Source organism: Eleutherodactylus coqui, chromosome 3 (assembly GCF_035609145.1).
Source record: "Eleutherodactylus coqui strain aEleCoq1 chromosome 3, aEleCoq1.hap1, whole genome shotgun sequence".
In the NCBI taxonomy this organism is placed as follows: Eukaryota; Metazoa; Chordata; class Amphibia; order Anura; family Eleutherodactylidae; genus Eleutherodactylus; species Eleutherodactylus coqui.
Genome location: NC_089839.1, coordinates 8,644,960 through 8,661,179, shown reverse-complemented (window position 1 = coordinate 8,661,179; position 16,220 = coordinate 8,644,960). Strand labels below are relative to the sequence as shown.

Below are 16,220 nucleotides of genomic sequence, written 5' to 3'. Positions count from 1 at the left end.
ACTATAATTTCCTAATTACCCGAGTATGAGGCAACGTGGATTAGCAAGCTTCAGGAGATTTAGGTCTGAACGCATTTGTGAAATAAGTTTTTAAAGTGTTTTCTCTGATGTCTGTATTGTTTCTATGTTGTAAGCGATAAAGGGGGCGATGCATAGAAATTAAACTCTAGTACTCCTCGGGTGTGAAGGCTGAGAAAGCGTGATGTGACACCATTGTTACCCCTGCACTTTTGTTATGGGATTAGGAACGCTACAGAATTTGAGGTCATCGAGTGCCGCCCGTTCACTCTACTTTGTGGATTGTGGATAATGGAGCGATGATGGAGCATGCTCAGCCGGCGCTCCATTCATTCTGGCATCGCTGCAGGGGCGGAGAGGAACCCAGGACCCCCGTTCTTAAGATTGGTGAAGGCCTCAGTGGTGACACCCCCACCCATCAGCAAGTTATCCCCTGTTCTGTGGAGAGAGGAGAACTTGTGATCCTGGTCAATTAGTATTTCCAGTCTGGGTTACAATAATAGACGCACCGTGATCGCTGAACCGCCGCTGCTTCTGATTGGCTGATATACTTCTCTGGACCTTCATGTGGGCGGGGGATGGCACGGAGCTGTTGTTCAGATCGCTGCTTGGCCGAGACCGCTGACACAGATTAGTGCTGGAGAGAGATTCGCTGCCCTCAAACTGCAAGACAAAACATGATCGTAACCAACTGCAAGAGATGAACTGCCCAAGTTTAACCCCTATTGGCCCTTTTACACGGCCGACAGTCTTTCCAACGACTGAACAAGCACTGAAGTCACCGATGAGGTCATTGGTGCCCATGCAGAGGGTCTTAGTACTTGCCGGCGGCTCGCGGGCTTCTTGTCTGCTTCTCGCTCAGCGCTTCACCTCCTATGGGAAGCGCTGAGCAGGGAGCGTTTACACGGAACGAGAAGCCAACAAGGTTTCTTAAGCCAACTTAACAAACTGAAAGACAAGTCGGCGAATGTTTCGCATTCACACTGAACGATTATCGCTCAAATTTGTTCGTTTACACAATTTTTCGGGGATTTTCAGTTCCGCTTTTCAAAAGCCATAACATTTTTATTTTTCCATCGACCCGGTCGTACGAGCTTTGTATTTTGTGTGACGAGTAGGTTTTTTTGCCACCATTTTTGGGTATTTTCAATGTTGAATGGCTGTGATTGGCTGACGCTGCGTGAGTTAGCCAATCACAGCATTAGCTTTCTGGAGGTGGGGATTTCAAGCCCCGCATCCAGAAAGCAATGCTCTGTCGGGGATGAGGAGGGAGCGACAGCCTGCAGCAGCACCGCAGAACGCCCTGGGAGGCGAGTACTTAATTTTTTTTTTGACACTTTTTTTTTGTATACCCAGCGTATAAGACGACCCCCGACTGCAGAGCGGATTTTTCGGGGTTAAAAGGTCATCTTATACGCCGGAATATACGGTATATATATTTGTCCATTGTTGCATTTGAAGTCCCATAAGTTTTTTATGTTTCCATGGAGCTCTGTGAGCGCTCGGTTTTTTTGTGTAACAAGCTGCAGTTTTTATTGGCATTATTTTGGGGTACATATGGCTTTTTTATTACTTTTATTGTCTTTTGGGGGAGGAGAACTGAAGAAAAATAGAATTTTGGTTCCTTTTTTTCCCAGCATTTACTGTGCAAGATAAAAAGGGTCTTCAATTTATTGTACAGGTTGTTACAGACAACAGAGGAAAAAGTGCACAAAATAGTTTTTTTCTACTATCTTGTAGGTGTTTTAACTATTTTTATTTATTACATATTTGATGTCCCAGCAGGGACTAGAACCTGCGGTGCTATGATGATACACTATCGTCTGTTACAGCAATCATAAGCCATAGCAGATGTGGATGCCAGTCGCCATGGCAACCTATAAGTCTTCTGCGATTACATGGGAAAGGGCCAATGACATCACAAAGGGAGTGCCAGAACCTTTTAAATGCTGTGATCAACATTGATCGTGGCATGTAAGTGGTTAACAGAGGGGATCAGTGTTCTCACCGATGCCCGCTGTTGGAGCAGGATGACGGCTGTCAGTCACGGCCAGCTCCCGTTTTGGATGGCGCTTCTGAGCCTGAGCCACCAAGAGGGCGTAACTGTTCACCTATTGACGGGAACTCCTTCTCACCCACGGTGTAAATATACGCCCTAGGGTGGGAAGGGGTTAAACATTTAAGCTCTATTGCGCAGTGTGATTTATCGGATCCATTAACGTAAGCCCAACCGGATACAAACGGAGCAGTTTTGTGTCCAGACCCCATTGAGTACAATGGAAAAAAACTGAAAGCTAGACTCCGCCCTGTTCCGTTTTTTTTTTAAGATTACGTAGAAAAAAAGTCTTGCGCTTCAGTCTTTTTTTTCTGTAAAAAAAAACGGAAACCAGATGGAACGGATGCGAGCAGAAAGAGAATACGTCCCACTGAGATCAATGGGGATTTTACTGAAAAACGGAAAAAAACTGCTGCTGCGACGGGCGTCTCTCGGACATTGCGCAGCAGCTGCAGCGGAACCGTATTCGCTAACCGTGGGAAGACTCCAGTGCAGACATGAGTCACGTTGTGAACTGTCACATCTGCAGCATGATCTAATTCTTGTGAATAATTCCCCGCGGACTTCATTCATTTCAGTGTAATAAATCAAATCCTGCGGCTAAATCCGCAAAAAAACACGCGCCAATTTCATTTAGGATTTTGGTGCGAGAATACAGCGGACTGTTGTAGCGGTGTGCGAACGTAGCTTCAGTTACTAGAAAAACGTCCTTCTCTACCGAACAGCTGTAATGGAGGTGCAGTACATTATACTGTCCTGCAGAGGGCACTGTTGTACATGGAGAGATCTGCAAAGTAATGCGGGACCAACATGAGGCTGATAGCGGCGCTCTGAGGACATGGAGGATGGACCGCGACAAACTAGAGGTTCTCAGCCCTGGTATTGGTGGACAGACGGTCCGTCCCACTTACCTCTGGAGGCTTCCTCCCCAGGAGCAGGTAAGTAGCCATCACCTCATCATACTTCTGGTTCACTACGGCTTCTGTGATTTCCTCTCTAGAAAATCCCATTGTGACCATAATGTCTGCAAGACGGAAAAGAAATGTCAGATCCGGAAGATACAGAGTAACCCTGCGCGGCGCACGAACCGCCCGGCGACATTTCTTCCTGGTGGGCGGGGGGATTCTGGCATCTTGGGGTTCAAATCAATGTGGACAAACTTACAATTGATTTGAAGAACAGATGTTTCTCCTCTCACGTCACTTTTCAAAGTACCCAGAACAAGGGGGCGGAGTCTGAGGGAAGTTTTTAGACTCATTTAAGACCTGTGACTTTTTAAAAACTCTTCCAATTTGTGGCGCTCTCGCTGCCGCCGCCGCGGCGCACAAAGTGACTCCACATCTCTGGACACAATGTGACAAATCGTTCAAAATCGCGCAACGTTTTATAAAATTGTAACATTTTATAGAATGGAGGCAAAAAAGCTGCCAGAAAAGTGGGATAACGAAATCCCCGGATCCTGCAGGAAGACAATAAGCCCCCCTTCTATTAAAGGGGTGACCTGCCTGGGCATATATCCTATCGGGCTCCCCACTCAGGACCACCGGGGTGTCAGCTGTCTGAGGGCGCACTGTCCAGCTAGGACGACCCCTTTACACCATCACAGGGACTTCTATCCCCACCCCCACTCATTAATGGAGTTGTTCATGTCTGAGAATGGGTGGGTGAGGGGTCCGTGTTCAGGACCCTCGTCCTTCAGATAGAGGGGTGAGCAGTAACAAAGAGCAGCCATCCTTCTGGAGGTCTCGGATGTCATTGGGGAGCTGCTTCCCTTTAACACTATAAGAGTTAAAGTTGCAGGAGGTCTTGTAGGAGGCACCAGCAGCCTCAGGCCATATGTACACGGCTGACAGCGAGTCTTTTGGGCGCAACTCGCATTTCCTTAGTACACTGCAAGTTCTCAGAGCCGGAATCGCACGACAATAGGCCTGCTCCAGTTTTTCTGTCTCTCACTATTGGTGTAAATTAACCCATTGGAGACCTTGGGTTATTACAAGGTGCGGGCGGTGTGCCTCATGCCATCACACAGAACGCACATGTTTTACGGTCTGCCCGCTGCGCGTATAACGGCGTCACCCACCTATCCTCTTGGTGTCGTTGTTATCGGGCTCCGGCTCGGTGTACGGCTTCAGCTCATCGTCTTCATAGCCGACATTCATCCACCGATCCTTCATAATTTGCTGCGGAGAGAAGGAAACGCCAAGTTCACAACAAAGTCACCTTAAAGCGGCGGAGCTCCTTCTCTGACTTCATGTGCGTCTTCTAGCTTCCCATCAGTCCACAGGTGACGATAGCAGATGTGCGTCATCCTGTGTGACCTGTAGGGGTCACCGGTCATTTCGTGTCCCCTGTAGATGGCTTCTCATTACCATAAAGGCAGACCATGCTACTGCGATGGGGACCGTGGGGATAAGGGGGTCCCGTTCCAAACACCTGCCTGTTAACATAGATCTACTGCATTTTTTTGGAGCCACCACTAGGGGGAGCTCTGTGCATAAAGATCTTAAAGCTGCCTGCCCACGGGCGTTTTTGCATTGCGTTCCCCGCGGCGATAATCCAACTGCGCGAAACGCAGTGCACGCTCTCCTTAGCGTTGCTATGGAAAGCGCAGTCCACCTGTCCACGAGTGGAGAATCATAGTGATTCTCTGCTCCCGGGCTGCATGCTGCGAATTGCTGCAATTCTCTGCGGTGAGCCTATCTGCTCCCGGGCGGCGGCTCCTGTGGCGGAGATCCACCTTGGGATATCGCAACGCCCGTGGACAGGCGGCCTTACAGCTTCCATTCAGTTCTTTGGTAGCGGTATAAATTCCAATGCAGTGAGCTCCCCCTAGTGGTGGCTGCAGGCAGGCAGTTTTATCATGTATTGTTTGGAGGGAAGTCAGGGAGGTTTATCATTGTATTTATGCCAGTTATCTGCAGCAAATACATTAAATATAATGGCGTTCAGACTCTGGCGCCATATTTATGGCACCTTTTCCTCTGCAGAGAGTAGCGCCTGCTGCGGAGCGTTCCTCGTGACCACGTGAACCGCGTTGCCTTGTGCAGGCATATCTCCCCTGCGACGCCGGTTCCTCCCCAGCCGTATCCGAATATTTGCAGGATTAGTAGGATGGCGGAGCGGCTGTAATCTGATGGGACTTACTTCTAAGCTGCCTCGCTTCACGGGGTTCAGTACAAGCAGTTTCTTCAGCAGGTTTTCACAGTCTGTGGACATGTAGAAGGGGATGCGGTACTTTCCTCGTAGAACTCGTTCCCGCAGTTCCTTAAAGAAAAGAACAGGTTTTTGGCTATTACTGACCGCATTCCATGTACGCCGCCTGACAGTAATCAGCGCCTGACGAAACATTCAAGCGACCCTCTGTCCCTGATACACCCCCCCTCATCATTCCCCCCAAATCCACCCCCTACAACCCACTTCATCTGATTTCGCCTAAAACGCTGTCATGCCCGTCCAAGATGGCTTCTGCAATTTTCTATTTAATGCATACTGTGCACTGCCCCGATTGGCCAGTGCTGATCATGTGAACAGCACTGCCCAATCAGAGCGCCGGTGTACTGCATAGGTAGTATACCACCACTGATACACTGAAGGATTAAATAATCTGAAGATCGCGTCGGCCATCTTGGATAGCTGGAAATGGGATGCGGATTATAGGGATATCTGGAGAGAAGACCAACAGCAGGTAATGTGACGCCCCCCGTCAAACAACAGCAAAACTGCAAACAGGTCGCAGCCGTGCGCAGCTTCCACGGATGTCTATGGTGGCAACGCTGCATGCGACTCACCAACATTCACCCACGTTGGATTTTCTCCGACTGCCACGTTCCCAATGTGACACCATTGTGCGACGTGGCAGTACGACAGGTATATCTTTGTGTCGTTTAGCCGCCCGCTGCGCAGCTTCGCTGTTCGCAATGCAAAGGGTGGGATCTGCAGCAAATCCACAGCAACTAAAACATCAACCACTTACTGTGTTTTCACCATTGTGGATTTTGAGCGGTTTTGCTGCGGATTTTCCACTGCAGCCTCTTTGTGTGAAGGTAGTAATAACGTACCAAATACCGGGGTGCACCCCATGATGAGCGACGGACAGGCAGGCGGACCGGATGGCTGCCAGCGTACAGATATTATCACTGGGGGTCATAGTGAAGCCACAAGATAAAGGGACGTCATGTTGCTTTATGATCGTGGGGTCTGAACCCCGATACAAAGGATGAGAGAGCTGCGTCTCCTTCACAGCGCCGCTCCCAGATACTGCAGAGCGAGGGCTCAGGACATCGAAGTGGGGAGAAAGACTAAGCTGGACGCGGCCGCAAATCACTTCATAACACAGGAAAACCCTGGACAAAAGAATGCCCAAGTCGGCCCCCGTACCCCCCAGTAATGAGGGCACCGGCACGGCCCACCGGGAGCAGACACTGCCCTTGCATCATTTGTTAGCACTGGTGGGAGCCAAGGGCCAGACCAGCTGAGATCCGACCATGATGCAATTGTCAGTAGATCATATAGATCCCACTATAGATCTGTCACCCTAGAAAACGTTGTTGACCGATGCATCCATAGGGGGCGTCCAACGTAGACAGAGAGTGCGATCTGATGTCTGAATACAATGCCAGATTATAATAAGTGCGATAAGGGCCCGAGTCTCCAGGGGGCCACAGACATCCTAGAGGAAGGGCGCTGCAATAAAATATACTATACTCACCTGTATAAGTCCTCCATAGTAGGCACCACTGTTCCCCAGCTTCCAAGTAGACTGATCACATGATAAGTGATAGATGGGGGTCCGACCGCTGTGCCAGACTATCTGTCTGCCCCAATGAAATGAATGGAGTGGTGCTGCTCCATGGGGCAGACAGAGTTAGCCGAGCACAGAGCTCAGCTATCTGCCTGCGGCACTGAGGAGTGGAGTCGCTGCTGCGCGTGTGCGACCAGAGGCTCCATTCCCCACTGCACTCTCTTGAACTGTGAAATAGGCAGACTTGGGTTCCCGGCCCCCCCGATCCATCAGTGGTCACCCATGCAGTGGGCAGTTGGAAACTGAATAAAATGCCCCTTGCCGGAATACCCCTTTAATCTGCCCCTGGATGCTCCGACTGTAAGCTGCCCGTATACTGCCCATCACCCCCTCCCGGCAGCCTTTCATCCCTCGGTCATTATTTATCTACCTTACCTTTAAGTTCTGTCCATCAAAGGGTAAGGAGCCGCTGACTAAGGTGTAGAGGATGACCCCCAGGCTCCACACGTCCACCTCGGGGCCATCATACTTCTTCCCCTGAAAAAGTTCCGGTGCTGCATAAGGGGGGCTCCCGCAAAACGTGTCCAACTTGTTCCCGATGGTAAACTCGTTGCTGAAGCCAAAATCGGCTATTTTGATGTTCATGTCTGCGTCGAGGAGAAGGTTTTCTGCCTGTTCGGAGAAAAGATAATGTAAGATCAGCCATTCCTTCATCCCTAGTACCTGGGCGGACCCCCTATACAGTCATCAGAGGGGGCATCTGAGCTAAAGTGGCAGTGGTCACGGGCTTCATGGAACCCTGTGAGTGGCTGAGCGGTGCACCATGTACGGCACGTAACCGCCCGCCGCTTCTTCTGGGTTCCGTGCGGCGGCACCGGGCTGCCAGGATAGGGACAGATTCAATTTTTCTTCATTTTAAGCCCATTTAACATTTTTTATGTCCTGGAAAACCCTTTTAACATCTCAATGTATGGATAATCCACTGAAGGAGGAGTCTGTGGGATTGCCGCAATCTGCAGGTCGTGCCAGCAGAGGGAATATATGGGGTGCTGCTATGGAAACTGTCATATAGCTGTGAAATATAAGGCCATCAGAAAGAACAATAAACCTAAGCGGCAACCCCGCATGGAAGAGGATCAGCAGAAATCCCATTATATATATATATATATACACGGGGTCAATGTATTCTGGAACTGAACTAAATGATTACAATTCATTAAAATAATTAGTGCCTGGTAATTCTTGCTATAACCGTGTTGCAATCTGCTGAGTCACCAGCAGGGGGAGCTCCTGCGTCATGTCTCCATAGAAAGAGCTAACAAACAGCTAAACCAGCGCAGTCACAGGCTGGTGGCCGAGAGCAGCGGCGCGGCCTCCTACCAAGGCGAAGAGGCGGGAAAAGCAGAAGGAAATACATAGAAAGCAGGAGAAGTGAACGATAAAAAGCGCATTACCTTCAGGTCGCGATGCACAATACACTTCTGGTGGCAATACTGCACGGCCGACACGATCTACAGAGAACAAGGAGAAGAAAAGGTCAATCGGCGCGCTATTAACGGGGGAGATTTATTAACACGGCTGCGCCAAGATCGACCAATCAGATGATGTTATTAAAAAAGCCTATAAAAAATGAGAGCTGGAATCTGATTGGTTCGAAAAACAGTGCCACACTGTGACACAGCCCCATTCACTTCAATGGAGTGGAGCTGCTATACCAGACATGGCCTGCGGAGGGATGTGGCGCTGTTTTTAAAAGAAAGCAACCAAGTTTTTCCAATCCTCTCCGATCACTTAAAGGGGTTATCCCGGAATTACCGGATGTCCACAGGATGGGGCGTAAGCGGTAGGGGTCTCATCTGAGATCGGGAGGAGACTGGATGGACCGCGGGGATATCTGATCGCCAGCCTCATTCAAATGAATGGACCGCTGACCGCTCACGCTCGGCCGACATTCGCTTCATGTTGACATCACTGCGGGGCAAAGCGAGCCCCACAGTGACAGCGGAGTGGTGGTCTTAGTGGGGAGACCCCCGACAATCACTACCTGTGGGGAGGAGATCCCCGGTTATTCTGCTAAAACCCCTTTAATTTACTGACTGATTGCCGTCATTTTGGGCAGAACGAAATTTATGAAACAGTTTAAAATAAAAAATGTCTCCGTTGCCCGTAGCAACCAATCACACGTTGTATTCAGCGGTAATAAAATGAAAGCTGCGTTGTGATTGGTTGCTGGGGGCGATAAATCTTCCCCAAATGTGTTGCCAGGTTGTTCATGGATGTTTGCTGCCCTCTGTTAAAATCAGAGACGTAAGAAAAGGCACGGGACACAAAACGGCGGCGCAACCGGAGCCACGGCAAACCGAGAACCCCGCAGACTTATACGATACAATTTACTAGTTGCAAAAGTATTAATTAGAAGGCGGGACGTGAGCAGCGGCTCCTGGGACGTAAAACCGCTGGGTTGTGCGTGATTGTGAACTTGCAGGAGCGCGACGTGTCCGTATCTGATGTGGCCGTATGCGACGTGTCTGTATCTGACAAACCGTATGCGACATGGCTGTACCTGACGTGGCCGTATCCGACGTGGCCGTATCCGACGTGGCCGTATCTGACAAGGCCGTATGCGACATGGCTGTATCTGACGTGGCCGTATCCGACGTGGCCGTATCTGATGTGGCCGTATGCGACGTGTCTGTATCTGACGTGGCCGTATCCGACGTGTCTGTATCTGACAAGCCGTATGCGACATGGCTGTACCTGACGTGGCCGTGTGCGACGTGGCCGTATCTGACGTGGCCGTATCTGACAAGGCCGTATGCGACGTGGCCGTATCCAACGTGGCCGTATCTGACGTGGCTGTACCTGACGTGGCTGTACCTGACGTGGCCGTATGCGACGTGTCTGTATCTGACGTGGCCGTATCTAACGTGGCTGTACCTGACGTGGCCGTATGCGACGTGGCTGTATCCGACGTGGCCGTATCCGACGTGGCCGTATCTGACAAGGCCGTATCTGACAAGGCCGTATCTGACAAGGCCGTATGCGACGTGTCTGTATCTGATGTGTCCGGATATGACGCTGTCCGTCCTCAGAGACTTACAGGGGTGACTTGAGACTTAAAGCGATTTTTCTCTCAGACCGAGAGTTGGCCGTCTTATTTTTGCAATATTCTTTTTCATGAATCGAGCATTATTTTCTATGGGTGCATAAAAAAAAAACGTGTCGCAGTTGCACGCCGCGCTTCTTCATGTGAGTGCGATGCATTTCTAAAACCGGTTACTATGGGGACAACGGGAGAAAAAGAACCAGGAAGTGTGAAGCTGAGAGAAAAAGCACAATAAAAATGTACGTTTTTCACATGCATGAAAATAGCAAGAAAACAGCGTGAAAGCGGTCGGCTTCTCACGGACTACAATCGCCATCGCCTGCGTAACAAAAAACAATGGGCAAGAAATGTGATGAAATAGGATCACCGAACTCGCCTTGTTACATCCCCCGGTCCGATGCAGGAGCCTCACCGTCGGACGGACAAGTAGCCTTATTTGTGGATTTTCTTACATCGCCTTTTATTAGCATTTTCTGATGTCTGAGGTGACATCACGAGGCGACGGGAACGCGGTCATTACTGGTCAGCGGAGACGCGGCCGAATACGGAGAGGGGGAAAGACAACGGGCCCAGTCATCAACGCTGTGTACAACAAATTGTCCTTGTTGCCCATAGCAACCAATCCGAGCCCGCCGCTTTCATTTTACCACAGCAGTTCGGGAAATGAAAGCTTCGCTGTGGTTGCTAGGGGCAACAAACAGCAACCTCAGCCTGCTGCCATAAAGTGAAAGCTGCGTTCAGATAAGTTGCTAGGGGCAACAAACAGAAACCTCAGCCTGCTGCCATAAAGTGAAAGCTGTGCTCGGATTAGTTGCTAGGGGCAACAAACAGCAACCTCAGCCTGCTGCCATAAAGTGAAAGCTGCGTTCAGATTAGTTGCTAGGGGCAACAAACAGAAACCTCAGCCTGCTGCCATAAAGTGAAAGCTGTGCTCGGATTAGTTGCTAGGGGCAACAAACAGCAACCTCAGCCTGCTGCCATAAAGTGAAAGCTGCGTTCAGATTAGTTGCTAGGGGCAACAAACAGCAACCTCAGCCTGCTGCCATAAAGTGAAAGCTGTGCTCGGATTAGTTGCTAGGGGCAACAAACAGCAACCTCAGCCTGCTGCCCTAAAGTGAAAGCTGCGCTCGGATTAGTTGCTAGGGGCAACAAGGACAGTGTCACGGTTAGGCAGTTTTGATAAATGAGGCCTGAAGCACGTACTTACCAGCTGCGCCGTGTTCGCAAGTAGCGGGAAAACCAGTAAAAATCCGCAGATGTGGATCCTTCAACGGAAAGGCTGGAATCAACTGCGGATCCGCGATAAAATCCACACAAAATGCGGTGCAGAATTTGATGCGGATTTTGAATGGATCTGCACCGAAACCTGCTCAAAACGGCGCCAATATATGCTACGTGAAAACATAGTCACAAGAGGCGGATTTACCGTCCGAACGCTTCACGAGGAAAGTATTTACAACAGGGACAGCGTGGAGGAAAAATCCACTCCAGAAACGGACCTGCGTGCGCCATTAAAATCCGCTGAATGTCAATATTCGCAGTGGGTTTGCGGGAGAATTCCACACCAAAATAGGCACCAAATGTTGTGCACTTTGACACGGATTTGCACTGTGGAACGTCCGCTGCAGACACTACTGAAGATCCCGCATGGCGCGAACATAGCCTTCACACTTGTGTCATGGCGTCACGGATGTTGTTAAGCTGCGTCAGCTCTGCTCTACAACAGATCCAGGCCTCAACTGGCGGACGCCGCGGACGCGTCTGTTTGGACTGCAGACTGCGCCATTCTTGCCATCACCAGTGAACTAACCTGCCATGTAGGCTCTGAACAGCAGCAACAAGGGAACCTCAGGCCGCGCGTCAGATTGCACCGCGGATTTGACGCAAACACAAGAAAGCCCATTCATTCCGTGCGCGAACGCGCACGAATCAGGCGTAATCCGTGCAAGAACAGAACCGGCTGCATATTTTTTCACCAAAAATTGCGTGAAAATTATTCATATGTGAGTAAATCAGCTGAAACCAACGGGCTTTATTCACCGCATAATAGGCGCATAAAGCCGTTCGCATGAAAGGGAACGTTCACATGGCGGAATCCAACGGGAATATTCGAGCGCCAATTCTGCTTCTGAAACAACGGCAGAATCCGCCGCCACGTTGTATATTTCTGCACGAGGATTTATCCCTGTGAACGAGCAAAATCCGTGCGCAGAAATCTGGACAAAATCTTTCGCGGATCCACGTAAAAAAGTGACACGCCATTCTTCACAGATTCTCGCAGAATCGCATCAGAAATTTTTTCCTCTGGCGAATCTGCCGCAAAATCTCCGTCCGGAGAGCAGCGGACTTCTGGCGCAGTCTTACAGGCGGAGTTCATACAGAAAAATCCGTGTGTGAACACACCCTCATGGCGCGGATTTCCATAATTGTCGCGTGAACCTTAGATCCCCCCACAGTGGTGCCCTCACTCGCTGGCATTGTCTACTGGAGGTCCCATCTCACGGACATCCCACCACCGCCCCGTGATCCCAGCCAGGTCTCCCCCCATGCCAGGAGATGCCATGTCCACGGTTGGCATCACCAAGTGTCATTCCCCACCGCGGAGCCCCAGACATTTTCCATCTTGCGAGGCGCGAGCGCCTGGACTGCGGCCAAACCGTAGTAAAGGCAGAGATTCTGCGGGCAGAAGGGTCCGGTGATTGTGCGTTCCGGAGAGTTCCCCGTGTGTCGAGTATTTATAGCGTTCCCCCTACAGAACGCCAACAGCTGCCGCCCTGCACCAGCCGGCGGGCGAGCGGCAGCGCTGGGATCTCGTGAAGAATAATCCGGCGGGGGAGGGGATTTTCCATTCATGCATGGCTGATTTTTCCCACTGGTGTATAGAGTTAACCGCCGCACTGCCAGAAGCCTGCGTTACGTGCTTGGCCGGCGAGCGGCGGCTGCGACCGTGTGACCATCATCATTACTGGGTGAATTATTTTATATAAGACGACAATATAATGAAGCGTTTCGGAGCCGCGCCATTTATGGGACGTCAGTGTACACCCATTCACGGGAACCCGTTCTCACCCAGGGTGAAAATATGCGGGCGTTTAAATGCCGCTGTCAGCATTGTCAGCAGCATATGAAGGGTTACCAGACACGACCCATGTCCACGCGGACGCCCGCAGACAACGGGCATGAACTGTACATGTATGGCGCACGTCAAGAAGGGGTTAAGGGCTTATTCACAGGGCTGCCGCCGTGTTCGCTCCGTGAATTACAGTTGCAGAAACAATCCTCTGCGGTGCGATTTCCGTAAAGGCCGACACAATCCTACTTTTGTCAGTCGGACACGCAGAAAATATTTTCCCACGGACCATCGATCAGCGCGAAGAACGTTCTTGTGAACCGTCTGATTGGCTATTATGGGTCCGTGCGCGGTCCGCAGGACACAGACTGAAATCACGGCCGTATTAATGAGTCCTTACAGGACAGCATAAGCGAATCGCGCACGGATAACAAACTCAGCTCTGCTACATCCAACTCCAATGTAATCGGACGCAGCAACCAAAGAACTGGGGCCGCTTCTGGGAAATGACACGATGAAGCAATTAGGCGAGTTCACGACGTCAATGCGGAAGCCGGTCCGGTGATGTTAACCAGCGAGGGAGAGCGACCGCACACAAGCCAAGAATAGTGCAGACCTCAGAATATGAACGCAGCCCCCCGGCGGCGGCCGCACCTCCCCCCCCCCAACCCCAGCTCATTGTGCGCAGCGAATCATCCTCCGAGCGAGCGAAGAGCGCAGATTCATTTACAGCCGACCACCTGGAACCCGCCACGTGAAAAGACGTCACTGGGACTAAGAATAGCCGCGTCTCTCCTTTACCTGCCTAAATTTCGCCCGCGCCTCCTTCTCCTTCATCCGCCCGTGGGCCACTAAGTAGTCAAACACTTCTCCTGCAAGAGATAAACACATGAATTACACACGGGTCAGAGCGGGACACGCAGCGCACATGTCAATCATAGCAGACCGTGGGAGCCGGCGCTGCATTAACCCCTGCGCTGCTGCCGCGCACAAGAACCTTACAGTCAAAACACACAAGTGTTTATACCGAAAACTCAACAGAAGAGACAGAAAAAGAGAAAGGAGGCATGAAGAAACGCAAAGAGCGGAGAGCAACCAATCTCATATTTATTCTGTTTATCTCATATCTATCTCTCTATCTATCTCATATCTATCATCTATCTCCTATCTATCTATCCATCTCCTATCTATCTATCTATCTATCTCATATCTATCTATCTATATATCTCATATCTATCTATCTATCTCCTATCTATCTATCTATCTCCTATCTATCTATCTCCTATCTATCTATCTATCTATCTATCTCCTATCTATCTATCTATCTCCTATCTATCTATCTATCCATCTCCTATCTATCTATCTATCCATCTCCTATCTATCTATCTATCTATCTAAACCAGAGATATTAGATAGATAGATAGATAGATAGATAGATAGATAGATAGATAGGAGATAGATAGATAGATAGATAGATAGATAGATGGATATGAGATAGATAGATAGATATGAGATAGATAGATAGGAGATAGATAGATGGATAGGAGATAGATAGATGGATAGGAGATAGATAGATAGATAGATAGATAGATAGGAGATAGATAGATAGGAGATAGATAGATAGATATGAGATAGATAGATAGATATGAGATAGATAGATATGAGATAGATAGATATGAGATAGATAGATAGATAGATAGATAGATAGATAGATAGGAGATAGATAGATAGATAGATAGATAGGAGATAGATAGATAGATAGATAGATAGATAGATAGATAGATAGATAGGAGATAGATAGATAGGAGATAGATAGATAGATAGATATGAGATAGATAGATAGATATGAGATAGATAGATAGATAGATAGATAGATAGATAGATAGATAGATAGATAGGAGATAGATAGATAGATAGATAGATAGATAGGAGATAGATAGATATGAGATAGATAGATAGATATGAGATAGATAGATAGATAGATAGATAGATAGATAGATAGATAGATAGATAGATAGATAGGAGATAGATAGATAGATAGATAGATAGATAGATAGATAGATATGAGATAGATAGATATGAGATAGATAGATAGATAGATAGATAGATATGAGATAGATAGATAGATAGATATGAGATAGATAGATAGATATGAGATAGATAGATAGATAGATAGATAGATAGATAGATAGATAGATAGATAGATAGATAGATAGGAGATAGATAGATAGATAGATAGGAGATAGATAGATAGATAGATAGATAGATAGATAGATAGATAGATAGATAGGAGATAGATAGATAGGAGATAGATAGATAGATAGATAGATAGATAGATAGATAGATAGGAGATAGATAGATAGGAGATAGATAGATAGATAGATAGATATGAGATAGATAGATAGATATGAGATAGATAGATAGATAGATAGATAGATAGATAGATAGATAGATAGATAGATAGGAGATAGATAGGAGATAGATAGATAGATAGATATGAGATAGATAGATAGATAGATAGATAGACGATAGATAGATAGGAGATAGATAGATAGATAGATAGATATGAGATAGATAGATAGTTAGATAGATAGGAGATAGATAGATAGATAGATAGATAGGAGATAGATAGATAGATATGAGATAGATAGATAGATATGAGATAGATAGATATGAGATAGATAGATATGAGATAGATAGATAGATAGGAGATAGATAGATAGATAGATAGGAGATAGATAGATAGATAGATATGAGATAGATAGATAGATATGAGATAGATAGATATGAGATAGATAGATAGATATGAGATAGATAGATAGATAGATAGATAGATAGATAGGAGATAGATAGATAGATAGATAGATAGATAGATAGGAGATAGATAGATAGATAGATAGATAGGAGATAGATAGATAGGAGATAGATAGATAGATATGAGATAGATAGATAGATATGAGATAGATAGATAGATATGAGATAGATAGATAGATAGGAGATAGATAGATAGATAGATAGATAGATAGATAGATAGGAGATAGATAGGAGATAGATAGATAGGAGATAGATATGAGATAGATAGGAGATAGATAGGAGATAGATAGATAGATAGATAGATATTAGATAGATAGATAGATAGATAGATAGGAGATAGATAGGAGATAGATAGATAGATAGATAGATATTAGATAGATAGATAGATAGATAGATAGATAGATAGATAGATAGG

General features: G+C 47.7%; 1 protein-coding gene across 5 annotated transcripts in view; it reads right to left on the bottom strand.

Moving 5' to 3' along the window:
* Positions 1-16,220, bottom strand: part of MARK1 (microtubule affinity regulating kinase 1) — a 127,333-nt gene that overhangs the window by 17,036 nt on the left and 94,077 nt on the right. For 4 of the 5 annotated variants that reach the window (XM_066595096.1, XM_066595097.1, XM_066595095.1 and 1 more), the window contains exons 6-12: positions 13,793-13,863; positions 8,270-8,326; positions 7,251-7,487; positions 5,219-5,338; positions 4,155-4,254; positions 2,986-3,098; positions 528-681 (exon numbers count right to left, since the gene is read on the bottom strand). In XM_066595096.1, coding sequence (XP_066451193.1) covers positions 528-681; positions 2,986-3,098; positions 4,155-4,254; positions 5,219-5,338; positions 7,251-7,487; positions 8,270-8,326; positions 13,793-13,863 — 852 coding nt within the window. Of the gene's footprint in view, positions 1-527; positions 682-2,985; positions 3,099-4,154; positions 4,255-5,218; positions 5,339-7,250; positions 7,488-8,269; positions 8,327-13,792; positions 13,864-16,220 lie in introns of those variants that run through there. The other variant, XM_066595098.1, reaches the window with a different exon arrangement.